This window comes from Protobothrops mucrosquamatus, unplaced genomic scaffold, assembly GCF_001527695.2.
Source record: "Protobothrops mucrosquamatus isolate PMUCROS unplaced genomic scaffold, P.Mucros_1.0 scaffold3311, whole genome shotgun sequence".
NCBI classification, from domain to species: domain Eukaryota; kingdom Metazoa; phylum Chordata; class Lepidosauria; order Squamata; family Viperidae; genus Protobothrops; species Protobothrops mucrosquamatus.
In genome coordinates this window covers 76,357-103,572 of record NW_015389301.1, presented here as the reverse complement: position 1 = coordinate 103,572, position 27,216 = coordinate 76,357, and the positions used below count along the sequence as shown (strand labels likewise).

The following is a 27,216-nucleotide window of genomic DNA, read 5'->3' as shown; positions in this document are numbered from 1 at the left end:
CTCCTTAGCAGCCCCATCCAGCCGCTCCTTTCCACGTTCGGCCGATACGAAGAGCAACTACGCTTCCCAGGATAACCCGCGGCGACGTTAGCCCAGGAGCACTCTGGGCAGCGTAGTCCCTTCTTCTATATATGGGCATGAAGCGGCATCCTTTTTCACATTATGCAGATGAGGAGGCGGGTCTCTGGATCCCGCGTACAAGAGGGCTATCGAAGGATGACCAATAGGCGGCGAGCAGAGCAGTTGTCGGATGCGGCAACAGTGTACCTTCTGTATGAGAAGGCGGGGAAGAAGGCGCCTTCACCGGCCGAGCCGTTTCCTCCTCGCATGTGTCTTGCAAACGAGGAGGGAACATTCGCCTGCGGGAGCCATGTCTGAAAGCGGCTCCGCGTCCGCCGCCGCCGCCGCCATCCCTAATGGAGGGAGCGCCGCTCGGCATCCCGGCAACCTAGTCACTGTAGTCCTGGGAGCACAATGGGGCGACGAAGGGAAGGGAAAAGTGGTGGATCTGCTCGCGCAGGACGCGGACATCGTCTGCAGGTGCCAGGTGAGCGCCCCGATGGGCCGACGGGGGTGTCAACTTGAAGGCTTCTGGAAGGGAAGCCTTTGCCTGGCGCAAGACAAAGGCGGCAGCGGCGGCGGGATCCAGAGGCATCTTTTGGAGCCTTTCCCGCCTTAATTGCGAGAGAGGCTGCCGAGCGCTGGGTCGATTAATTGCGCCCCTGCATCTCTGTGCCTCTCGGGGCTTGCTTGTCCTCCGTCCGCTTCTTTTTCTCACGACGGAGGCTTCCCGGGTTATGTATAGTGTGATCGCACCAGTGTCGGGTCGCCACAGTCTTCCGCTACCCGGAGGGTTTCCGTGCAGAAGATGCCGCGCGTAGTTCCCGTCCCCCCGCCGACGACGCTGCTTTATGACGGGACCAGGATCGCGGCAACCGCTTCCTCTTTTTTGCTTCTCCCTCGGCGAGCCCGTTACGGCCATTTCCCGCCTGGGGAGGGGTGGGGGCGGCTTTGTCGCCCGCCAGTCGGTTGTCCCTTGTTCCTGCAGTGCAGTAGGGCGCGCGATTTGGGCGAGGCGGAAAAGCCTTTGCAGGACCAAACGTAGGAATGAGTAGTAGAAGAGCGATGGTGACGGGTGAGGCCTTTGCTCTCCCGTTACCGGGGATCTGTCCTTGTCTCGCTTCCATCCTAAATCCGCCGATATGCGAAGAATGAATACATTGGGTTCCGTTCTCGTTGTGCGTCGATTACATAGAGAGCGGCCGGTTTTCCTCCCGCCTGAACAGGCAGCCAGTGATCCAACACGTTTTTTCTGGTGCGAAAATATACCGAGATTCTACATCTTCTCATTTGTGACCGTTCTGATACTATTCCTATCAGTTAGATATACCTGAGGGGCGGTGGGAGTGATATTAAGAGCAGGCAGTGCAATCCCCCAGGATTATTCTTAAAAGAGTTGTCTGTGGTTAGGCATTTTACAGGAATTGACTTAGTCCATACATAAGATCATGAAATGAAATTATAATTTGAAATAGAATTTACTCCTATACTTGGCTAATATTCAAAGCTAAATCCATCTCTGCCCAAGAAATTTGTAATTTTATCTTCACTGGCTTCTCCAGTCTTCAAAAATGATAAACATGGGAGATGAAGAGCCTGTGATAAATTCATTAAAGTCTATGCAAGTACTATGAATGTTCTGTGTCTACTCTTTCATTTGTTTATTTCAAACAGGCTCAGACTAGGAAAAGGTTTCTCAGTCATAAACAATGTCATGAAATAGTAGTTTCATGCTTTTTGTTTATTTGTGTGTGCATGCCTTTGAGTCAGAGTTGATTTCTGGTAAACACTTGGACTAATCCCTGTAGTTTTTTTGGCAAGGTTTTCTGGAAATGGTTTGCCATTGCTTCTTTCCTAGGGCTGAGAGAGAGTGACTGGCCCAAGGTAACCCAGCTGATTTTGTGCCTAAAGCAGGACTAGAACTCCTGGTCTCCTGGTCTCTAGCCTGATGTCTTGTCCTCTGCATCAACCTTAGCTGTCTCTAAGTTCCATGCTTAGAAGTTAAAAACTAGATTGCCTACAATAGCTAGATTAATTTTAAACTCACAGAAACTGAGTAAGCTTCATTGTCTGCTTTGTATATCTTACAACAAAACCTTAACACTCTTTTTGGTTTGTTTCTAAAGAAGAAACAAAAACAAAGAACACTCACTGGTTTAGGAACGCTAAAGCCTGTTTTCTTCAAGTCATCTACTTTATGGATCTTTGGCAGTATTAGTTTGAAAAAATTTCTCCTATAACTTTACAGAATTGTAGCACTGGAAACTATGGACATTTTTGTAATAGGAACAAAGGTCAGAAACCTAAAGGATCAGTTAAAATTAGGCTTTTCTTTTTTACAGCATGAAAAACAAGCAGGTATTAATATTTAAAGAATGGATTTCATTGTTTCATGTAACAGATTTTTAACACTTATCTTGAAAGACATCTCAGAGGGTCAGAGAAACTTCCAGACCGGCCAGGTTTTTTTTGTTTAATGCAGAAAAGGAAAGAAGGTAATAATAATGAATCCAGCTCAGGGACCTTGGCATGTGACAAAATTGTGAAAGGCTTCAAGGATAAATCATTTGTATTGATATTGACTGGAATGTTGCTTTCAATACATTGCATACAAAGTGTCCTGTACCTCTTTTTGTTTAATATATGAGATTGTTTTCAGTTTTTTGAGACCTAAGGATGTGTATCTGGTCTACCATATGCTACCTTGACTTCTGATCATTTTGGCTTAATAAATATATAGGCTAAGAGGATTATTTGAGTGAAGCCAAGATATAGTGAAACGATGTCTGCATGATGGACTGATGCTATCAACCTTGAAGGAAGCATTGATCCGCCCATTCCTGAATATGCCCTCTGGACCCAGAGTTTTTTGCTGTCCTGATAATAACGCCCCCCCTCCATTTTTTTGAGGAAATTACACTATTTGAAAAAGTAGTACTGTATTTGTGCAGCTATAGATATTTTTGAGGAGTCTTGATATAGATTCAGACATGATTTGGGGTAGAATCAGCCAAGCCAAGTAGAGAACTTCGTGCAAGATAGAGTCAGAGGGAGTGTTATGTTATTGATCTTGCTTGGTCTTTTAATAACCATAACCATCTGTTATGCTGTTCTCTGTAAGTTACATAGTCTGCACTAAAATGAATCTACTATTGCTTGCAGGGATATCTCAGAGAGAAGTTATTTGGTAACTGTCTGCATTCTGGCAAATCCCAACTTTGTCCCAACTATTATTTAACATCTATAATAAGGCTGCTGGAGATGGTTGTCAAGACTTCAGGGGCTAAGTATAATCAATATGCCAATGATACTCAGTTTCTTTCCATGTTACTCATACAGGAGAGACTATATGTGTTCTGAAACAGGATAAATGATGAGGAGGGATGTGAAGTAAACAGTTTGAATCCTGAGAACGTGGAGAGCTCATGCAAGAAGGTGTTTTTTAGGAATTCTAAATGGGGTTGCACTTCCTCAGAAAGCGATAAGTAGTTTCCGCATGTGTTTGAAGTCTTTGTCATTGGAGGCCTAGGTGGCCTATACAGCCAGAGATTGCCTGTGATCAGCTTTGGTTAGGGTAGTAATTGTTGTTATAGCAACTAGTTCAGAGGAAGTCTAATGTTTACACATCAGTACCCTTGCATTTGGATTATTATGCTAAATGCAGAATTTCAATTTGATCTAATTGTAGCTCCTTGGAATGCAGTAGTCAAGTTGTTAGATGGGACACTTGCCTATAGTCATGTTGCACCTCATTTGAAGCAACTGCACTGACTTTCAGTTAGTTATTGAACCAAGTTCAAGGATTTTTTTAAACATATACATCACTGAATACCTTGGGACTGTTACAGACTTGGTTAAGCATTAAGATCATTTGGGAAATTAGAAAAGGATTATATTTCTTTTCCAAAAAATAATGTGTTATTCAAAGCAATATTTTTTACAAGATTATTTTTCTTTTTCAATTCCAGCTACTACATGACAGTACACCTCTGAATGATATACATATGCTTTGTTAAAAGTTAGGAAACAAAATTAAGATGCCTATTCTTTTATTCTAATACTTTGCAACAAATTTGAGCAGAAAATAGCATGCCATGTCTATGATCTTGTGGAGTTTATTTTGTGTTGGAGGGGGGTGCTTATTTTTTACAACAGCTCTCCCCAATCTACTATCCTGTTATAGAAAGGTTTCAAGCAAAGTTGCTCAAGGACTCTTTGAATGTTTGTTAGAAATTTACCGTAGTTATCTTGGGCAATTTTTGTCTGTTGGATAAGATATTAATATTGTATTGTACTTTTTTCTTTCATAATACTTGTTTTGTAATTCCAATCACATTGTATAAGAAACTGCTACCAGAGGTGAATAATGACATTTTATCCTTTATTTGCCCTTAGTTATTCAAATAATTTTATGTTGATAACTTCTCTTCTAAATCTGCCAGTAATTATATCTGCAACTTTATTATATGCTTCCCCTGAAAAGCTTTTTAATATTTCTCACATTGTAAGAATTATATGCTGCTAATTTAGGCTGAAATCCAGAATGTTATTTAGAAATGAACCCTAATGAATTCAGGAAAATATGTATTTCTATGTAAATATACATGGACTTTGCACTTTACAATACAGCATGACAATAATGAACTTATTTTCTGTTCTAAAGTGTTAACCTATGAGATTACTAGATCATTTTCCTTTGAAGCATATTTATGTAACAGTTCTGCATGCTGAGGAAATTGGATATTTTAGAACTATCAACGAGTGGTCAGCTCATTCACGCAATCTGAGCCAACATTATTTTTTAAATGATTCTGCCATTGCAGTCATAAAGCAAAGCTTTACCACAAGAGTTTGTTCTGATTAAAATGGCATATTAAAATAAATGTGATAGCAGCATCTAGTTATCAAAGGTTGTCTTTATTTAATAGCAGTCCTAAGAATTCAGTATGATTGAGAGTTTTGTTCTAGATTCCAGAGACTTACTGTCTGATATATTTGTAATTAGAATATCTGCTATTGTTTACAAATGTGTATACAGTAGTTGCAATGAGAGCGTGGCCTCATTTGTTCTCCTTTTTTGCTAATCCACAATACAACTTACTGGGGATTCCATGCATGTTAGAATCTCTATTTGCAAGATCAGTATCATATGCTTGACATACATTTTGTGAAATGCCATCGAGGTCACATTTAGTGGAAAGACAGTAACTAAAAGGTTTTTGACCATATATTAATGAAATTCCTGGATTTGGTATCAGATAGATAAGTACAGAAGATACAGCAAATAGATTCATATTGTAGCATGTTTACACATATAGAATTTTAAGCTAGTAAATATTTTGTCACTTTTCAGGTCTGTTGATTATAGATAATTGTTTTTGGATATCACTCTCAGAATTCTATGTTTCTATTGGAATCTTCATGTTTACTAATAAAATGAAAAGTGCCATTATGTTTTGGTATCTGAAAAAAAAATAATGGGAAAGGCGATGGACCATAGATGTTACCTCAGCAACCTAAGTTTCAAACTTAGTATGTTGAACAGAAAATTCTGAAAAGCAAGTTAACTGTTACTTAGTTGAATATAAATAGAAAAATGATATTGTAAAGAAGGGCCTAATATCATAAAACAATACAATTCTGCTTAGGTGACACAAATCTTTGGAGAACTCAATCATGTAAGCAGTAATAAATAACCTCTTTGCTCTGTGTTCACAGGAGTTCAGATTCTTATAGAGAGAGAAGAGTTGCTTGTCACTGTTTACATTCTGAGTTCTACATTGGTTTATGTTACTTGAACAGTGCTTTATGTCTGTGCTAAAATAAACAAAAGTGGATCAGTTTTCACATGTCTCCAGAGTGGTAGCTGTGTTAGTCTTTTACATCAAACCCAATAAATAAAAACTCTTAAAGATTCCCCATCCAAACACAACATTAACCATCTGAATTTAAGGGAGCATGAACATAGGATGTGGGTGTAAGATTACCATTTGGATCAATCTATCACATACATTAAGCCTCAAATTACCCCCGAGGACTGTCTGAAGATTCTTATATTTGAGCAAAAAATGAGCGTGGTATCAGTTTCATTTGTTAATCAAATAAAAAAAAAATGCTTCAATATGTATGAATACATCCATTGCGAAATCTTAGCTCATGTCTGTAGTTATAAACAACAGATAATGATGCGAATAAGATTTGTATGCAAGTGAAAATGTATTGATTTAAATGATTGAGAGGTCATTGACAGAAAGTAATAATGATAATAAGACAACAAATGCTGTTTCTCCAGCAAATGCTCAAATGTGTCAAAATTTTAGCTGTGTAACACTGATTCTGTTTGCTGAGACTGTAAGTGGTCAAATGGAAAATTGCTCAAATAACATGGAATTAAAAGCACATCTAGAATATGGAGCAACTTTTTTTGCTTTTTCTGATTTATGAGATTCTGAGGCAGTTAGAAGGTATTTATTATTTATTTAGCATGTGGCATATCATACAAGGACTAGTAATATATATTAACATTTCATCTAGATTCACCTAGGTGAAATTTAAAGGTATGTTCCTGGTAGATCAGATGAGATCAGAATTCTCATCTTTCAGCCTAATTTTTAATTTCTCATTTTTCAATTTGCCACACACCTTCTTTAGATAATAGTGGACAACTGGGGTTTTTTTTTGGGGGGGAGGGGAAATTTACACTCTGGTTTTATTGGCTAGCACAACACATCCAGTGGGAAGAGGAATACTTCTGAGTTCCATGTTGGAATTAAATGCTTTATTTTGAATGAATGGAAGAGAAAATATAAAATGAATTAATGAGATTCTCAAAGTTTAGACAGATGCACAAGAGACATGGAGGATCATCATAATTTCAAAAAGGTGTTGAATGAATGGGCGTTAAACAAAGATTACCTGCAAAAGCAGTTCAGGAGTACCTGTATCCCATCATGACCATGGAACCTTTCTTAGTAAGCTCTGGCACATCACTAATGTGGAAGGGAACTTGAAATTCTTCACCCTTCTGCCCTGGGTTGGGAACCCAAGACTCTAGGAGGTAGGCTGTCCACTGTTTAGTAGCCTTCATAGTCTGGAAATTATTTCTTATTTTGAGTTTGGATTTCCCTTTATGTCACTTTTACCTATTGGTTCTTTCTGCCCTTGGATGTTTCCTAGAATAAACCCGCATTCTTTTTGTTGTGACAGTCCTTCAAGTATTGAAAGATTGCTATCATGTCTCCTCTTGATTGTCTCTTTTGTAATCTAAATGTACCCCTTACCATTTTTATCAGAGGGTAGATGACTTACAAGAACTTGGGGGGGGGGAGAATTCAGTTTTGCTATATTTTCTGTATTTCTTGGTGGGCTTCTTTGTACTATTAACTGTAATATCCTTTTGGAAAGCTTGTTGAAATTGGATTGTGGGGGGACGGGCAGGGACAGTGTTTTTACAGTTGTTTGGATCATGTCCAAGAAACAGTGGGGGCTGTTTTTTGGCCCCTGCTGTCTCAGCACATAGGACCTCTGTGAAGATGCAACTATTTCACTGAGCTTTTAACTGTTATATGATTTTGGTGTTTAATTTTAATTTGTATTTATGACTTTTATTCTGTTTTTCTTAATTCTTTTAGTTTGCCTTGAGTGCTTACCAGAGCATTAAGGCAAGCTATAAATCATGTAAAATAACTATGGTACTCTTCAATACTTTTCTTTTTTCTGCTTGTTGCTGTTATTGTTATCTGTGTATATGTGTGTGTGTCTGTATGTATTTATCTGAGCAGAACTATTATATTTAATGGCATATTTTCACAAGTGGTTTATTGCATGGTCACTGCTGTAGTATTTCCATGTTTGTGAAAAGTTGCTGTATTTTAATGTTGCATTAATTTGTTTATTTAAATGCTGCCCAGACAGTAGATAAATAACTTCATATTGACTCTTGACAACTCGCAATGCCAGATAATGTAAAAATAACAATTTGCATAAAACAGTAAATAGATGTAAATGACAATTGTTAATGAGCAACATGCTAATTTATAGTGTTAAATAGCACCTGGTTGACATCTGCTACGGGAATACCCAAACTCAAAAGCGAACATGTGCCCCACTTTGTTAAGCATTATATCCAATTCTGATTTGCATATATCACAAACTGTAGACAAAGATTTTCAATTTTCTTTGGATGTTTCTGATTTCTGGAGGAACCAAGCAGAAATTGTTGATCCAAATGCATATATTTAAAAACTATTAAATTAATGGAAGTGTCATCCCCACTTACACGAGCAGTGGGTAAGCACATGCATATATGCACTCACCCGCCACTCAAATGGAACCATCCCCTCTCCCTCACTGCCAGTCCGCAAAGCTGGAAAGGTTGGGAAACTTGGTTTTAAAGGATGAAATCTTTCTTTCATTAGAACAACCCACTAGAGTCCTAAATTTATTTAAACTTATAGATCTCTGTCAATAATTTTACTTCCTTATTAATATACATATAAATGAAAAGGCAGATTGGAAGAAGCAGTCAAGTGAATATCAGTGGATTTAAGAATATTCATATACATTTTTGTTTAGGCTACTAAGATATATGTCCTCTAGCTCAGGGATCTTCAACTGTGGCAACTTTAAGACTTGTGGACTTCAACTCCCAGAATTCCTCAGCAAGTCTTAAAGTTGCCAAGATTGGAGACCCCTGCTCTAGCTGTAAAAAGGGACGTTGAAAGAGTCAAAGTATCTTTAGTGAGAATATATTTTTTATATTTATTTTTAAATAAAGTTAAAAATATTTTTAATAGGGAGGCAATAATGCTGGACATACGGTTGTTGTGGATTCTGTGGAATATGATTTTCATCTGTTACCCAGTGGTATCATCAATCCGAAAGTCACAGCATTTATTGGTAAGTAATTTTTACTACTCTATAAACATACCATTCTTGTTAGTCAAGATCTTGAATGTTTATCAGTGTTTATCAAAAAATGGAATGTATTGTGCAGTAACTACAGTTACTGTTTACATGAGGATATATAAAGGACACTTGCTTTAATATTTATGCAAATAAAGAAAGAAATACACATTTCTAGACACCACCCATGTTAGTGGTATCTAGGGAAATTATTTGTTTGCTTTTGTTTTCTCAGAGTACCACACTATTTGTAGTTCTGATGTGTAGCTTAATTTATGACTAGATGCAAAAAGTTAATACATGATTGAAACAATGCTGGGAAACCTCTCAAGTTAAAACATAGAGGAAAAAACAAAAACTGTCCATATTGTATTTGTGTATTGTTGTTTTTAATTCCCCCAGTGATTCTAATACTAGGATGAAACAATTTGTTTTACCATTATGCAGTAAGTTGCAGAAGATAAGACTTTCCCCCCCAAAGACGCTGTTATAGGGATGCTAAGCAAAAGGAATTGCATATCAGGGTGATCTTTTTTGACCTCAGAATTCAGGGTGAATGAGTTACCATCTGTCTTTCCTAGCAAATGTAAATGCAATGCATAATGGGGAATAGGAGTGTATCCTTTTCCTCTTCTGAGTCATTCATATTTCCATACATCAGTATATTTTTAATATCTACTTTATACATGAAAAATCAAGTTTTTATTGATTAAAGTGCACAAGTAACAGGTTGCCTATGTCTAAGCAAGTTCCTTCTGTCTGTTGGAACATTTACAAGTACCCATTCATGCAAGTCTGGCAATAGGGTAGGCAGGGGCCAAATGCATTCCTCAAATAACAGCCTACCCTAACTTTACACTCTGTTAGCTATTTTGGACTACAGTTCACTTTATCCTCAACCATCATAATAGAAGTTGCAGTTTAATGAGTCTGGAGGATACAACTTTCAGGAATTCCTGCAAACATAATAGATGCTCTTTTTCACATTTTAGAAACATAACAGCAGTTACACCACAAAGATTAAAAATATATACCTTGCTTAAAATTCCCATAATAGGATCTGTGAGAACCACTGCACCCATGTGCACCTCTCCTCCACAATGAGAAGCTGGCACAATATAAAGCAAGGAGCTACACTATTAGTTTTATTTTCGAAAATGTATTTTAACTTTACATAGATACTGTAGACATTCTTAGAAAATTCAATTGCCAGTTGTAAGGCTCCTACTTGCCCTATATGAAGACAAGGTTAAATTGCCGCTTATAATCTTGAAGATGATAAAAATAGGTGGGAAATTTTGTCTTCTACACAGTGATTGCAAGTGATCATATGAACCATGTTATAAATGATAGGCCCCTATGTGGCAGCCATTTTGTGAGACCAGTCACAAAAGTCTTAAAATGAGTCCTTCATTTGAGAAGCAGTTGGGGGGGGGGGGAAACAGGCACATACCATTGTGGGACACTATAGAATAGTATTACTGTGTTTACCCGAAAGTAATATTAGATTATTCCCCCCCCCAACATATGGGAAGGCTATCTTAGATTCTCCAAAGAAATGGTAGATTCATTTCTGTTTGTCTGTTGTTGGTTTTTTTGAGGAAGAAAAAAGTTTTAAATTCAGTTTTTTTTCTTTGAAAATTACCATTAATGTGGCAGTTTTAAATGTTGATGGCAACAACCTGGAAAAAATATGTATACATACCACTGAAGTAATTTCAGGTTAAATTGTAAGCTCTGATACAAGTAATAAGTAGAGGTTAGTTCATATTAACCAGCTATAGTGTAAAGATCTTCAAATTCTTCAGTTTGTATCCAGTGGCTGATTTATGCTACTTGAGACTGCTTACTCTTAGGTAAATTGGGTCTCCATATTTGTGTTAATCTCTCTACTGAATGAATAATCACTCTTCCATATCCTATATTATTCCAGAAGGTGCTTTAAAAAAATACTTTCTTGTGAATCAAAATCACCACTACATGATAAAAATATGTGTATAATTGTATTTGCATTATTTTATCATACTTCAAATTGTGACCTTTGGAAGAGACCTCACATTATTTTTTTGAACTTTTTTATGTTTTTCTCCAGGAAATGGTGTGGTAATTCACCTGCCAGGGTTATTTGAAGAAGCGGAAAAAAATGTTAAAAAAGGAAAAGGTGAGAATACCTTGGTAAGCTACTATTTGAAGAAGTTCTCATGGTCGTCTCACAACAGTATACTTTCATGTTTCCCCGAAAATAAGACCTGGTCTTATTTATTTATTTTTGCCTCTAAAAGAGGCACCAGGTCTTATTTTCAGGGGATGTCTTTTCCATTGTCTCATCTCTCAGTGACGGCACCAGCCGCCCAGCCTCTGTTTCGCCTTTAGAAAGGCCTCTGCAGCCGAGCACCGAGCTCCGGATTGACGCATGTGGCACCCCCCAGTCTCCGGGGGCGCCACATGCATCAATCCAGAGCTTGGTTCTCGGCTGCAGAAGTCTTTCCTGAAGGCCTCTGATGGCAAAATGGAGGCCGGGGGGCGCCGTGTGTGTCAATCCGGAGCTCCATTCTGGGCTGCAGAAGCATTTCCTGAAGGCCTCTGACAGCAAAATAGAGGTCAGGGATGATGCATGCAAGCGGCGGCGAGTGGCCACAGAAGTGGGCTGGCGAGGCAGGTGTCGGGGCATGGGAGGCCTGGCTGCAATGGTAAGCCGGTGCTGGGTGCATGGGGCAGCTCCACTCGCCGCCCCCACCCTAGCTTGTTTTTAGGCATTCGCCCCAAAACTATGGCTTATTTGGGGGGCAGGTCTTATTTTTGGTGAAACACGGTAGAACAGAGTGTTTGGTAATGTACTGTTCCCATGCAGTAGCCTTATATCCAATTAGCAATTTGATGAACAACTAATTCCCTTTGATAGGATAGGATAAGGTGAGATAAGATAAGATAAGATAAGATAATCTTTATTGTCATTTTTTATTGTGGGCACAATGACACACATCAAAAATGAAATTTAGTTGCCCGCTCTCAAAGTGAACACATACATGACACACACCCAAACATACTATATACAACATATGTATAGACCTACACCCCTACATGGCTTTGGCTTTTTTTAAAGAACATATTTGTTTCATACCTCTAATATCTAGCAGTACAGTGCTCCAAAATGGGAATGATGTTAGTATGATGCTAAATTAGATAACATCTAATAACATATTACAAAAATAGAAATATAGACATTCTAAAAAATATAGAAATACATGTATGGAAGAACAGACTTATCTGAACCAATCTTCAAAAGCATCCCACAGTCCTGCTCTCTAACTGTGCTTTATCAGCTGGGAAGATTTTTTTAGAGCAGTTTTGAAAGACATAGGATTTGCAGAAGAAGGAAAGAAAATCTCACTGCATGAATACAAGTTCACTAATATGATGTTAGAAACCCCACCTGAGATTTTAGAGAAAGTTCAAGGTTTCAAGGTGCACTTTTTAAAATGGATTTAAAAAATTAAATCTCCAAGAACACCTCAACTGCAGTGGCAATATATAGTTTTCTTGGTAGCAATGTGGAAATGGTTTGCTACTGTCTTTCTCTGGGATTTTTCCTTTTCCCTTTTTGCTTTAGCTTAAAGACCTGGAATTCTCAAATGATCTCCCAACCAAGCTCTAATCTGGACTGATATTTCATATTTTTTTAGATCAGCCCAGATGATTAGACGGTTAGATGGAATCCTGTTTATACTTGAGTAATAGCAATTTGGCTTAGGGGAACATACTCTTGCATAAATATGCATGGGATTGCATTATTAAACACTGACAAATAAAATTAATGAATATTACCTAATATTTCTTCAAAAGGTTTAGAAGGCTGGGAAAAAAGGCTAATTATATCGGACAGAGCCCATATTGGTAAGTAATTATATTAATTGCATTCACATCAATGTATGTATAATTCTTTACTAGGTCTTCATGAAGTCATTATTCTTTGATGGACTACTTGTCAATTCTTAAAGTAATTATTGCAATTCCAAATGCCATTTTTTTTTATCTGTAGTATCCTATGACTGTATTCAGGGGAAAATATGATTAAGTTAATGCCTCAAGCCATTTTTTTCTGATTATACTTCATCTTATTGAGATTTTGATTCTAAAATTAGCTTAGTGTTGCAGAAGCAAATGCTGATTTTTGTCATATTTTAAGATAACCTTTTCAACAAGGTCATTCTTCTCTCCAGTTAGTTTGACAACTAAATTGCTCAGCCAGGGAATACTCCCTATTCCAGGCTTATTTCTGCATTCTCATTCTTAGGATCAGATTCACATAACAAGTGCTGACTTTGATTACATTGCTTAACCAAATCTTGACTCAAGCAAATATCTTTTCATCAGAGAAAATTTAAAAGTAAACGTTTAGCACCTTTAACTCGTGCAATCAGTTGCAGTGAGAATCTTTTAAGGAAAAATAAAAATTTAGTCAAGAAAAAACTGGTATTCTGGGAAATGTAGGCTTCCAAAAGTGTCATTTGCTTGTCCTATACTGTGAGTACTATAATGAATGAGAAATATTTGCCTGCTAGTACTCTAAATAGATTCAGTCCCAAGATCATAGTTACCCATTTATCACTGATTATGATTATGTGCCATCGGGTTGTTTCAATCCTACAGATCACATAAATTTTCTCCATGACAATTACCATTTCTGATAAGCTACATTAAAGATTTATTGTTTAACCACAGGTAAGGAATCAACAGTCTGCCATCTGGAAAGCCTCTTGTTCTATTTTGTGGCATCTCACCCACACCAGTTCATTAAATAGGTTTTAAAAAGTTTTCCACTGGCACCAGAAGTTTTTTCCCCAAAGCAAATGGCTCTGCAAGAATGATTTGGGTGTGGATGGCTAACTAAAGAGAAAAGTTGGAACTAAGCAATCATTACAGCCAGTGAAAGTTTTTTTTTTATAATTCTAACCAGTTTAACACTATTAGATTCTGCTTGAGAAGAAGGAGTTTAAACATATATTTGAGAATATAATTTTATTTGCAGCATAGTACAATATAGTTTACAACTGCCACATTTCCAGTCTTGCCAAATTAAAGTGTATAGTTTATAAACAATTTTTCTTCTGGTGTTTTCTGTTGGATCTATTGAATCTTTATTTAGTTGCTAATGAAAATAAGGATCTCCAAAATTTAAATTTGTATAAATTTGTAGAGAAGTCCACTCATTTTGTACTCTTGAAATTCCTTAGTATTTGACTTCCACCAAGCTGCTGATGGCATTCAAGAACAACAAAGACAAGAGCAAGCAGGGAAAAAGTATGTTGTGCTTTTTCTAATATCTTACTCTATTTAATGTCATGAAGGGTCTTTTTTGTCAATTCTTCCAGAATATTTTATAATAAGATTATTCAGAAACTTTTTATAGGATGTCTGAAACATCTATAAAATCCTATTTATTTTTGTATATTGATGAGGCAGGCAGTTTAAAGGTTTAAAAAGTGAGATTTTTCTGCAACCCAAATTGTACAACCAGAACACACATAAGGTGTGGTTTGTTCAGTAAACTTGGTTTTAAATTGTAAGCCTCAATCTGGAGGCTTACATAGAACCCAAGGAATATATAAGAAAAATACTCTATTTTTTTTTAATGTAGAACATGATTATAAAGACCAGTTACCTGTTAAGTATATAAATCTTGTTCTTGATCAATAATACAAAATCTATCTGAACCTCCAGGATCAGATTACAACATGTTATTGTAAGCAGTGCATTCTAGAGATTAAGGACTCTGAGCTAAACCTAATGCATACAATAATGAAATCTTGATCAGAATCAGGAAAAATAGCTGATATTAAATAAACGTGTTTGAGAGTCTAACTCTGTGCCAAAGTATTGAAATGGCAGCATTAATCATTAATGATGTATCCAAGGAGGGAAGGGACAGCACTGTTTGTTTGCTTGTCATTTTATTTGTGTATGTTTCTATCTGTCATGCCAAAAACAAATGATCAAATTTGTAGAGCCATTTTTCTGGATCTCTTCCTTCCCATACTGTAGCAAAATATAAAAATATGATTTTAGTTCATCCATGCAGTGCCAGTTTTCCCCCCCAAAATATTTAATAAGTCCATTTAAAAAACACCATCGCCATCCTGGTGGATTCACTTTAAAGATGCAAAATAAAAATATGGGAAACTGCTTTTTATCACAATATAGGAAGAGGCAATATCAAATTATTGGTGATGTGGTATTTTTTTTATGGGTGTTAAACTGTATTCAAAATAACAACTCTGGCTAACTGTGTTTTTAATATTTGTTATCTTTGAGAATATAATTTTTATTTAAATAGAATGCTTTTTAGCTATTGATATCAAATAATGAACAAAATAAAATCCAGTTGCACCTACAAATTAGCAAAAATATTGTTACCATTTGATTCATATTAGGCTGCCAATTTATTATATTAGTATATTATATTATTTATTAATTACTATATTTCTATGTTGGAATAAGGATTCCCTGTGATATCACACTTAAAACTGCAGAAGCACAGATAACAGATTGGTTTGGTGTTTTTTTTTCAGTATCTGAAATGTAGATTAACTTTGACTCAGTTGTTTAAACTAAAGATTTAGTAACAGCAAACCCCAAATATTTTTTTTGCTTCATTTACTGTACATTGCTTTAAGCTTTTATTGAGTATGGATACAGATCAGATCAGTAATGTATAGCATTTTGATGCAGAGTAGAGTGAACTCTTCCTGCTTTTTATATATAGCAGCCAAGATCATACATTGCATTAATTCACTATATGATTTGCCTGATTTAGGCTTAGAATTATGTGTGAATTCAGATACTGTGGTTTGAAAAACCCAACATTTATATTTAAATGTTAGTTTATTCAAATTATAGTTAAATAAACCTTAGTTTAGTACAATATATAAACTGCTTACTTTATTTGTGGTTAGAGACCAAAAGATGAATAATTTGAGGATGTAGATACAGTATGGATATAGATATATGTCCTATATAATGTAGGACTTAGGACAGCAAAATTTTACATCCAACCATGAAAGAAGACTTTTTGACCACTTTGAATGATAATATCTGTACAATTTTAATTTGAATAATCTTAAAATTTAGCAATGTGCCAGCTTTTCTACACACCGCTTTATGTTAAAGCAATTTGTAACATGCTAATAATCATACTATTAAAATTCAACGAAATCTACGTAAAATTGTGTAAATTTTAGTTTAAAATAAATGTGTATTTTTATGTTTATCATAATTTAACAACAGAAAGTTAGTATTTAAACTGTGTGTGCATACAGGCACACACCTGCATACGCATACATACATTTAAATTATTTATATCAGTGTTTGCAAAAGCCTGCCACTGACAATGGTTGTCTGCCTTTTATATCCCACTTGCCTGCATTCCCCCCTTTTTCAATCCTCCCGTTGGATGCTCACACGAGAGCACGTTTTTAACTCCTGTGAGTGGCGAGTAGAAACATCAAAATGAATTTTATTTTAAAAATATTAACAAGAAATCAGTTATCACGTTTGAGAGTCAATCAGATTGTGTAGTATGTGTGTGTGTGTTTTTTTATTTTTTTGTGTTTTAAAGCTTGGGAACCACAAAAAAGGGAATTGGTCCAGTGTATTCTTCTAAAGCAGCTCGAAGTGGGCTCAGAATGTGTGATCTAGTTTCTGACTTCAATGAATTTTCAGAAAGGTAACAATTTCTCTAGTGTAATGTTACATTCTGTGTATATTTATTACTAGGGCAATCAGTTTTCTTATTTGTAGATTCTGATTTTCATACTCCTTGCTGGATTTCTCACTTATAATTTTTTCTCTTTTCACTTTCTAAAATCAAAGACTGTATCAAAGATTTGTGTGAATGTTTTACACCTATAATAGAATATAAACTTTTTTACTTTTTAGATTCAAAGTGCTGGCCAATCAGTACAAATCTGTTTACCCTACGTTAGAGATTGACATTGAAGGAGAATTGAAAAGATTAAAGGTAAAATCACAGAAATGGCCTGTTAGCTGATGGATTTTTCTGAGTATGCTTCCTCTAATGAAAGGGCTTTAAAGAAAACAGAAGGCAACAACAATAATTAAATATCTGTCATTGTATATTTCTATAGAAAGGTATTTTAGTGTTTAAATTGTTTTATAGTGAATTCTCTGTTTTAGACAAGTTGGTTTGAGGAAGTTATGTCTTAGAAGCTCATATTTCTTGTGAAAATCTGTGATCAGAATCTTAGGATCCATATCTTATGGATGGATAGGCATTTATTTTGTAGTATCAGAATACTATGCAATGTTTTATAATATTAGAACTCAGAATTAGAACTACCAGTGGAGTTGACTGGTAGAAAATTTGGTAAAAACAAAAGTGTGACTGAGTCTGTCATTTGTACTTCTATAATTTTCTGGTTTAGTACAACAACGAAACAGGACAGGTACAGACTCCAACAGATAGTTAAGATTGCAGAAAGAAAAATTGCAACCAGCCTGCCTTCCAAAGAAGACCTGTATATTGTGCAGGTCAGAAGGAGGACTGAGAAGATATCTGGAGAACCCTCATGTCTGTTTCAACTCCTTCCCTTGGGATGGCGCTAGAGAGCATTGTATGCCAGAACAACTAGACACAGGGACAGTTTTCCCCCCATGCCATCGCTCTGCTGAACACCCTAATTCTCACAGTGCTGTCTATTGTCTTTGTATATTAATCCATGTAGTGTGGTTATAGTATTATTTTATCCTTCTTATTATGTTCTTTACTCCCCCCTTTTATTGGTATTATTATTCTGTTGCATTGCATGTACACTCAGTAGTTCTGTACCGGAGACAAATTCCTTGTGTGTCTAATCACACTTGGCCAAACAAAGTATTCAGTTCATAATCCTAAGTGGCCAGGAGGAGAAATTACCAGAATTGGAAGCATAACTGTCATTAATAAGTACCCAACAGTAAACTTCAGCTCTGAACCAGGAACCTCATCAAACTAGAGCCCTATGGATGGGGCTTGAAAAGACAACCACTGCTAAAGAGAGATTGTACCCTCCTTAGAATAAGGTCATTATAATTCATTAAAATTTTCCACTAATGGAGACAACGTGTATTATAGAAGGTAACTGGGAAATGACAAACACTAAGTTCAGGCGGAAGAGTAATAAGGCACTCTGTTGTTCTTTAAGAAAGAGGAATTAATAAAAAATTCTCAGAGAATGTAATGTTGCAGGATGTGGTGGTGACCATTGACTTTAAAGATTACAGGTCATATTTATTAAAGAGATTGAAAATGTCTATGAGGTATGATACTGAAATCAGGATTCAGATTTAGAAAAAAGGTACCCCATAATATTATTTACTGTGAGTCAGAGGGGAAGGAGTGACTAATTGCCTTCTTGTTATGTTTGCAATTTTGCTGAGAATATTTGATTGGCAAATATTATTAGTATGATCATGTAGACTTTTGATTTGATCCCATGGGGATGTTTTTAATTTTTAATATAAGAAAGAACTTTCTTGTTTCCTTTAAATATTTTACTACTTAGTCATACTCATACGTTCCTATTTCTTTCATAAAAAGAGTAGCTCATTGGTGGCATTCATAACTTCGTTTAAAGCAGCTTTCACCAAACTGGCACAATCCAGTGCTCTGACTTGCAAAAGGATATCTTGTTGGGAAGACATACGACTATTATTATTTTATTTAGCACAATATCTACATTGCATTTCAATCTTAACCAAATTTTACTATTTGTTATATATCACAATATACCCTAATTTGTGCAACACTCTTATTTGTCTAGGGCTATAGGGAAAGAATCAAACCAATGGTAAAGGATGGTATATATTTTATGCATGAAGCTTTGCATGGCTCTCCAAAGAAGATTTTAGTGGAAGGTGCAAACGCAACATTATTGGACATTGATTTTGGTACGTGTGAATAGCAAAATCTGTTCACTTCTGAAAGTGACTGTTATGTAAATAACACCTCAAATTACTTTTCATGTCCTTAGGAGATGAGTGATTTTACCTCACGCAGAATACTTTGTCCCATTAAAACTTATATTATATCTCAGTCTTTAATGTGCCATAGAACTCTTTGTTTTGGTAGTATTATAAATCCTAGGTAATATAAGTACTCTTGAAAAACTTATTTTTAACTAGAACATATTGAAAGTGATTGCCAATTCTGTGATTTTCTCTCTCCCCATTCTAATGATGATAGAGATGAAAATATGCTTTAATGAAATTTGTAATGTAAAATGTTGAGGTAAGTTTTCTCAAGTGGAACTAGTCTTCCCGTTCAAATTTCATACCAGAAATATACTTTAAAAATCCTGCATTTCAAAAGCTTAAAATAGATGCACCTTTCTTCTGATAGATACTGTGGTGATATGATGGAACATAATCAAATATGTGCATGTCTGTTAGATGTATATATAATACACGTTCAGATGTTGCACATAACGTAGAGTTTTTATTAGAAACCACTTCTGAATTAAGCAGAAGTCTAAAAATATCCTTGCAGTTAACTGTAAATTTTGTCTGGAATAGACCATTATACAATGATGTTAAATAAATAAGTGCTGTTACTATAAAGCATGAATAAGAGCTGCAGCTGTATATCTCAGTGGAAATGTTTCTTGATATAAAAAGCAGTACTGTGACTAAGACCTAATTTATACATTATTCAAGAACTTTCATTGTAACAATACAAATCTTACAATTTATGTACCCTTCCTTTATTAACCTGTGTTAATAGGTACTTATCCTTTTGTAACCTCGTCAAATTGCACTGTGGGAGGTGTTTGCACTGGCTTAGGTATGCCACCTCAGAATGTGGGTGAGGTATATGCAGTTGTGAAAGCATATACAACTAGAGTTGGGATTGGTGCCTTTCCTACAGAACAAAACAATGTAAGTATAATGTTAAAATAAATATACAGGGCCTCAAGTGTCATGCATATAATTTCCCATAAAATTACATAAAGATTGAATAGCGATTTTCCTAATAGTAGAGATGTCTGTGGAGATTCTCAATCATTCAGGTCATGGTTGTCCCAAAGGTGCTTTTCAAAAGTCAACTGGATTTTTTTTTTCCCCCTTGAAGATGTTTCGCTTCTCATCCAAGAAGCTTCTTCAGTTCTGGCTGAAAGGTGGGAAATGGAAGGATTTATATTCCTTAGCACTCTGAAGATCGGTTGTTAGCTTTCTGAGAATTGTTGAGGCCTCTTGGAGGTTTATCTTTACCCTCAGGATCATCTGAATCAGAGTGCAAATGTGTGTGGAACCTACTTGGGACTGCTGAAAGGACTGTGTTGTAGACAGCGGATAGGTGGTGTCATACCCCCCCCCCTCTGTTAGGGAGGGCTGTTCAGTCTTAATATAGCTGGTCTCTTTGATCCCTCTTTTAAACCAGTGGTCCTCTCTGTGCAGAACGTGGGCTTTGATGTCTTCAAAAGAGTGGCCTTTGTCTTTCAGAATCTTGTCCCATCAGGACAAGAGTCAGTAGTCCATTCAAATTTGAAAGACAAAAGTCACTCTTAGCATATAGTCATTAAATGCCATTAATAGATTTGTGAAAAAATTGCTTATTCTGCTAGTATTTTTAAATTACCTGACATTAATAAAGGTAGCTTCTGTATTTTTATCTTGTTTCATGTACGTTACTTGGGTAGAATATAAAACATACTTTATTTTGTTACAAATACATTTGGTTTATAAGTTGATAAAATTGTTCCAAGATAGTGTCATTAATGTGTTTTTTGTTTTTTATTTTTTATTTTAGGAAATTGGGGAATTGCTACAGACACGAGGAAAAGAGTTTGGTGTGACCACAGGGCGAAAGAGAAGATGTGGCTGGCTTGATCTTGTATTGCTTAGATATGCTCATATGATCAATGGATTCACTGCGTGAGTAATTTATACTGGTTTCATATGGCCTTCTTATTGATTGATATATATTACATGTTTTGTAAATTATTCCAAAGTAACAGATGAAAATAATCATTACTCCAAGTAACAAAATTCCAGTTTTTTGAATGTCATCGTAGAAACTAGTGATTTTAAAAATGGATATTATTGTAAAACTTGTGTGTGTATATTAATTTTACATATTTCACGATGGAAATATAGTACAGGTAATCCTCGACTTACAGCAGTCTGTTTAGTGACCTTTTGAAATTACAATGGTACTAAAAAAATGACTTAAATGACCATTTTTCACAGTTATGACCATTGCAGTATCTCCATGGTCACGTGATTTACATTTGGATGTTTGACAACTGATTCACCTTTATGATGGTTGCAGTGTCCTGGGGTCAAATGATCACCTTTTGCAACCTTCTGAGAAACAAATTTGATGGGGAAACCAGATTCATTTAACAACCATGTTACTAATTTAACAACTTCAGTGATTCTTTTAACAAATGTGGCAAGAAAAGTTGTAAAATGGGGCAAAACTCACTAAGAAATTTCTCACTTAACAACATAAATTTTGGGCTCAATTGTGGTCATAAGTTGAGGACTACCGTGGGACAAGACCTTCATAAATATGAATCGGTTGTACCTATGAAAAACAGTCACATCAATTTTTTCAGTGCCATTGTAACTTTAAACGGTCACTAAATGAACTGTTATAAGTTGAGGACTACCTGTACATTAACAGTATGCTATCTGTTTTGAATTTAAATAGGGAATTGTTAGGGGGACAGCTTTAGGAGATTGGTTAGCGATATTTATTATCAGCAGCTGTTTTTTTTCTGAGTAATTAATTATATCTAGCTCAATTTTCTATCACTGCATTTCTTTTCTGAATTTAACTTTCCCTATAGGAAAATGTTGTGATTCACGTGAGTTGATAGAATTCAATATAGATGAGAATATGTCTTGCATTAATTAAAGTTTTAGGCATGTTTTTGGATTTTTTTCAACTCATTTAAGTTTTCTTTGCTATAATATTGTTCCTAAAAATGTGTTCTAGAAGGGGAATAGTAGTATTTTCTGAAAATGGAGGGTACAGCATCAGAGTTGATCGAGGACATATTGATGGAATAGAATAGAATAGAATAGAATAGAATAGAATAGAATAGAATTCAATTACTGGCCAAGTGTGGTTGGACACACAAGGAATTTGATGCCAGCCTTATGAGGTAGATCAAATAGAAAACACAACCAGATGAGTTAATTCTTTACTGTAAGGTTGTATTAACAGAATCTTACAAATCTGAAATCTTTCCCCACCAAGCATCTCCTTCATAGCCCCCAAAACAGGTGGGGAATCTCTTCTGAGCCTCTTGCCCCGCCCACCTTTCTGCTGCAGGCTAAGCCGCCTTCCTTTGGTTGGGTCGGATTGCCCTTTGTTCCAAGTCACTCCCACATACCATTGAGATCTTTACTCAAATAAGTCTTATTTGGTTAATAATATAATTATAGACATTTTCAAAGGTGATACCCACTCGTGGTGGCATCCTGATTTGGAATCTTTTTCCTAGAAAGGGAATTATTTCCTAGGTAAAACAAATATATTTTAATACTTCTAAGTCTTTTAGTATAGTAATATTTTAACAAGAATCTCCTGCTACATGAAGATTTTAATCAAAATTTGTTATTCCATTTTTTCTCTTTAGAATAATTGTGTTTTTAGTTTAATTTTAGATTCAGTATCTTAAAATTGTTTGTATGCTGCCCTAGCAAAAAATTGCTTTTAAACATAACTATATATTTTTGAAGAAAAGTAATAGCAGTAGCTATGTGCAGATTCTAAAAAAGAAAGTTGTCACTTCTGAGTGATACAGTTGGGATCATAGAATATTGTACTACAATTACATCTGCAGACAGCTAACGGTGCATCAGCTCTAGCGATTAACACTGCAATTTATTTGATGTAATTTGATATTTAGTCAATACTGAGTAGATGGTATTTTAAGAAGGTAACTTTAAATTTAAAATCCAAGAGTTTATGTTTGCCTACAAATAACTAAAATTGGAACATCTCTTTTAAACAGACTGGCTCTTACCAAATTGGATATTTTGGATGTATTTCCTGAAATTAAAATTGGGGTTGCCTACAGATTAGATAATAAAATCATACCTCATTTCCCAGGTAAGAAAATATAATGTACCAAATATGTTCATTCTACAGTGCTACTACTACTAAAAAGATATGATTACTATTAGATGTACTCCATCGCTTCAGTAGGTTTTGTTGATACAATTCCATATATTTCATCTATAAAAAAAAGTACAGTTCCCTGCATTAATTACTTGGGTTGGGAACTTTCCCCTCTTGAATTAAGACTTTAAGACTTCAGTTGTTTATTTTCATTCATTTTGTAAACTACCAAAGGAATGATTCCATTACCATTTTAAGATGGGCTTATATTCTTCAGTTCAGTGATTGGATAGATAAGCTTATTTTTATGAATGTTTTTCTGTGATCAAAATGGACACAATTGTTCTGGACTCTTAGTAACTAATGATTTGGTTCATTAATTGATTAGTCTTATGTTAGTGGTGGTAACGTAAATATAATTCTATTAGTCTGGTTCTTTTTTCTTCTCAGCAAACCAAGAAGTCTTAAATAAAGTAGAAGTGCAGTATGAGACCTTCCCAGGATGGAAGAAAGACATATCAAATGCAAGGACATTTGATGAATTGCCTGTAAATGCACAAAACTTTGTTCGATTTATAGAAATGGAGCTCGGAGTTCCAGGTAAGTGCAACACAAGGGATCCTTCAAATCAGATGTGTTGTAAAATTGTCATTGGAGAATCATACTTTTGTGCAACAATTCATAATTTTTGTTGTTAGCTACTTTTAGCAATCAAATCGTCCTCTGTAAATCTTAAGTTTATGAAAAAAGAAGCACTGAATAAAAAATCCTGATTTACAAATAAATATTAATAAGTAATATTAAACTGGTTGCTTGTGGTTTTAGAACATATAATATATTTATTTTCAAAAAAGGAAATTGTTGTATTTAATAATAATTTAAACTGATTGAATGAAAAGTTCCTTTTGAATTTTAAGCAATTAAAAATGATTATCCTAATATTAAAAGAATGGAATTGTATTCCCAAATGTGTTTAAGCTTTAGCAAGTACAATTTATTGTTCCATTATTTGATAAACTGGGGAAGTTCATACTTCCCACTTACAGAAGATGATATAAAAGTTTTAAATGTACATTTAAAACAGTGGTTCTCAACCTTTCTAATGCCGCGACCCCATAATACAGTTCCCCATGTTGTGGTGACCCCCAACCACTTATACATCGCCGGGTGCCAGGGGCGTGGCCAAGTGGGTGTGGCCACCAAGTGGGTGTGGCCACCAAGTGGGCGTGGCCCCCCAACCATAAAATTATTTTCGTTGCTACTTCATAACTGTAANTGTTGCTTCCCCCCTTTGCTAATGGAGAGGAGAAACTGCAAAGCTGGAAACCAGCAGGGGGCGCCAATCTCCAGCTCATCCGTGTTTCCGGAAATTCTTCCAGCCCGCCTTGCTGAGACTCTCCGGATCTGAAAGATTCTCAAAGATTTATATTCTTTTATGTTCTATATTTTATATCCCTGAACAATCAAGCTATCCTTTCCTCTTCCCCACAGACGGGGCCTTATTTCCACTCTGTACATGCTCAGAGGAAAGGTGACTGCAGAAGAAAGCAGATGATTCAAGCCTTGAAAAGACCCTAGAATGTTTCTCATACTTTGTTCATTACAGGAAATGTGAAATCAACTGAATTTGTTCAATCCTAATAAGAAACCAGGATTTCTTCTTTTAGTCCAAGGATTCCCCAGAAGAAGCGCCAAGGGAGAGAGCAGCCATCTTAGTTTATTCTGGGGAAAACCAAAGACTTTGAAACTTCCTAAAGATTCGTGGCTTCCCCAGAGAAGGAAATTCCTCTGACATTTTCCCCTAGAAAGACATATCTTTCCCTTGAAGACGCCACGAGAGCCTCTGAGCGTTTTTCTCCAGAGCGAAAATCATTTGGGATGTCATGACCTTAACACAGAATCATAGGAGTGGAAAGGACCTCAGAGGTCTTCTAGTCCAACCCTCAGATCTAGGCAGGAAATTTAATACCATCCCAGTCTTATCAGTTCTCCAGTCTATTTTTGAAAACTTCCAGTGATTGAGTACTCACAATTCCAGGATGAAAATTATCCCACTGATTAATTGTTCTCACTGTTAGAAAATTTCTCCTTCTAGGTGGGTCCCCCTTTAACAAGCCCCCACCCCTTATTTCCTCTCCTGCCCTCTGGGGCTTTGGAGAAGAAGTCCCTCCCCTCTTCTCTGTGACAGCCCCTCAAGTAAAGACAGGCAGTTATTATGACACACACAGAGACACACAAACAGACACACACAAATTCTTCTGTGCGATAGACTGGGCATACCTCGCTCTCTCAATGGCTCCTCACACCGTTCCTCACGTCTGCGCCCCTCCCCCCAGGCCCAGGTAACCCTCCCGCTTTTCCCAGCCCCCCATTTCTGCCCCTCCCCCCAAGAGGCGGAATGCCTGGAAGGGGATTTCCTGACGGGACTTTCGCTTTCCTTTTCCTGCCTGTCCAGCCTGGACATCTGCCTAGCAACACTGACGACACGGGCATACCCTTTTTCTACTGGTTGGGCTTGACCAATCACCAGCTTTTGCTCTGGGTTGTTGCGTTGTTGATCACCCGGACTGCGTCTTTCTCTGCCTGCGACTTCTGGGGAGCGGATCGCAGTTCGAGGATCGCAGCCAGGATGGCGCTGCGCTCTCTGTCGCTCCTGGTGTTGGTGGGGGTCGCTCTGCGGGAGAGCTGCCTCGGTGAGTCCCTTTATCTCCCGGTGGGGATCCATCCAGGGAATCTCTCCTCCCCCCCCCAAAGATTATTCCCAGGAAGAGAATCCCGATTCGGTCCTCTTTCTAGTCCGCTCCCCCTCTGGCCCCTCTCAGAAGGGACCCCAAAGCCTGGATGGGACTTTGCTGCCTCCCCCTCCCCCCCAGGAGAGCCCCTCTGGGAACGGGACAAGGGGGGGCCCTCCAGAGGTCAGTCAAGTCTACCTGGGCGCCTCCGAGCGCGGTTCTTTCCCTCCCGCAAAGTGGAGGTTGTGGGAAAGCGGCGTTTGCAGGGACCAGGTCAGTTCCCAAACTTCCTGGCTGCCTTCGCACAACCCCTCCGCCTGGCTCCTCTTTCCTGCCTTTGGCGGGGCTCGGGGGCTCTTTGGGGCTTCTGGTGCTGGGAGGAGCCGGCTCGTTTCTGGAATCGGTTCCGTGTATTGGCAGACAAGGAGGCTGGAGCACTGGAGCCCTCGGGTTAAGGCTGTCCTGGGAATGCAGCAGGAGAAGAGTCTGGAGAGAAGCCCTCCTTGAACTCTCTTCCCAAAGATCCCCCCTGATTGATTGATTGTCACTTTCCCCTGGATCCCCACCCCCCACCCCGTCCTAAACCCCAATATCCCCAGAGCTGTTTTCTAGGACAGGCAGGAATTTTTCCACCCAAAATCCTCCTCCTTCCATTTCAGGAGCCCCCAGCACGGGAGAGTTTGCAGAATCAGAAATATTTAAAATTTATTCCTTAGTAATCAGATAGGTGGTCTTGGGGTGTCCATAGTTCAGTGATGGCGAACCTTTTAGAGACCGAGTGCCCAAACTGCAACCCGAAACCCACTTATGCATCGCCGAGTGCCAGGCAGGTGTGGCCACCAAGTGGGCGTGGCCACCGAGTGGGCGTGGCTATAGTAGTCATGGCAGTGTGGGTGGGCCTGGCCAGGGTGGGCATGGCCACCTCGATGTTGCTCCTGAGGAGGGATGCCTGTGGGAGCCGGGCAGGGTTAGGGGAGATCCAGAGGGTCTCTGTGGGCGGGGCAGTGGGCAGGAGGCTCATCATCTTGTTTTGGCAATGAGCCAATCAGATCACAGTAGGAGTCAGTTATTGATGTCATGTATTGAAATTGAGAGGAGGACATTTGTCAGTGTGTTATGTGATCGCTATCAAGTTGGTTGGGTTTTTTGTGTTCTTTCTTTTAGTGAGCTTGTAAAACGTAATAAAATTAAAGTAATGGTGCAAAGAGTTGACTGGTTGCCCAGAAAGCGATGTAAAACAGAATTATTAAGTGAACAAGGCTACGGTTATAAAGAAGTTAGAAGAAAAATTGATGGAAACTTAACCAAAGGTGGCATTTCTACTGTACATTTTTCCCAAAAGGTTTCCATAATTTTGGCCACTACTGTATGAGGGGGGAATTAAACAATGAA

At 37.3% G+C, this 27,216-nt stretch overlaps 1 protein-coding gene across 2 annotated transcripts in view; it reads left to right on the top strand.

Moving 5' to 3' along the window:
• Positions 1-264: 264 nt before the first annotated feature.
• Positions 265-27,216, top strand: part of ADSS (adenylosuccinate synthase) — a 32,975-nt gene continuing 6,023 nt past the window's right edge. The window contains exons 1-12 of one of the 2 annotated variants that reach the window (XM_015826807.1): positions 265-547; positions 8,856-8,958; positions 11,057-11,125; positions 12,808-12,858; positions 14,199-14,265; positions 16,580-16,687; positions 16,900-16,981; positions 18,783-18,909; positions 19,742-19,896; positions 20,768-20,892; positions 22,986-23,083; positions 23,543-23,692. In XM_015826807.1, the coding sequence (XP_015682293.1) occupies positions 275-547; positions 8,856-8,958; positions 11,057-11,125; positions 12,808-12,858; positions 14,199-14,265; positions 16,580-16,687; positions 16,900-16,981; positions 18,783-18,909; positions 19,742-19,896; positions 20,768-20,892; positions 22,986-23,083; positions 23,543-23,692 (1,408 nt within the window). In that variant the 5' untranslated portion in view covers positions 265-274. The remainder of the gene's footprint in view (positions 548-8,855; positions 8,959-11,056; positions 11,126-12,807; positions 12,859-14,198; positions 14,266-16,579; positions 16,688-16,899; positions 16,982-18,782; positions 18,910-19,741; positions 19,897-20,767; positions 20,893-22,985; positions 23,084-23,542; positions 23,693-27,216) is intronic. The other variant, XM_015826809.1, reaches the window with a different exon arrangement.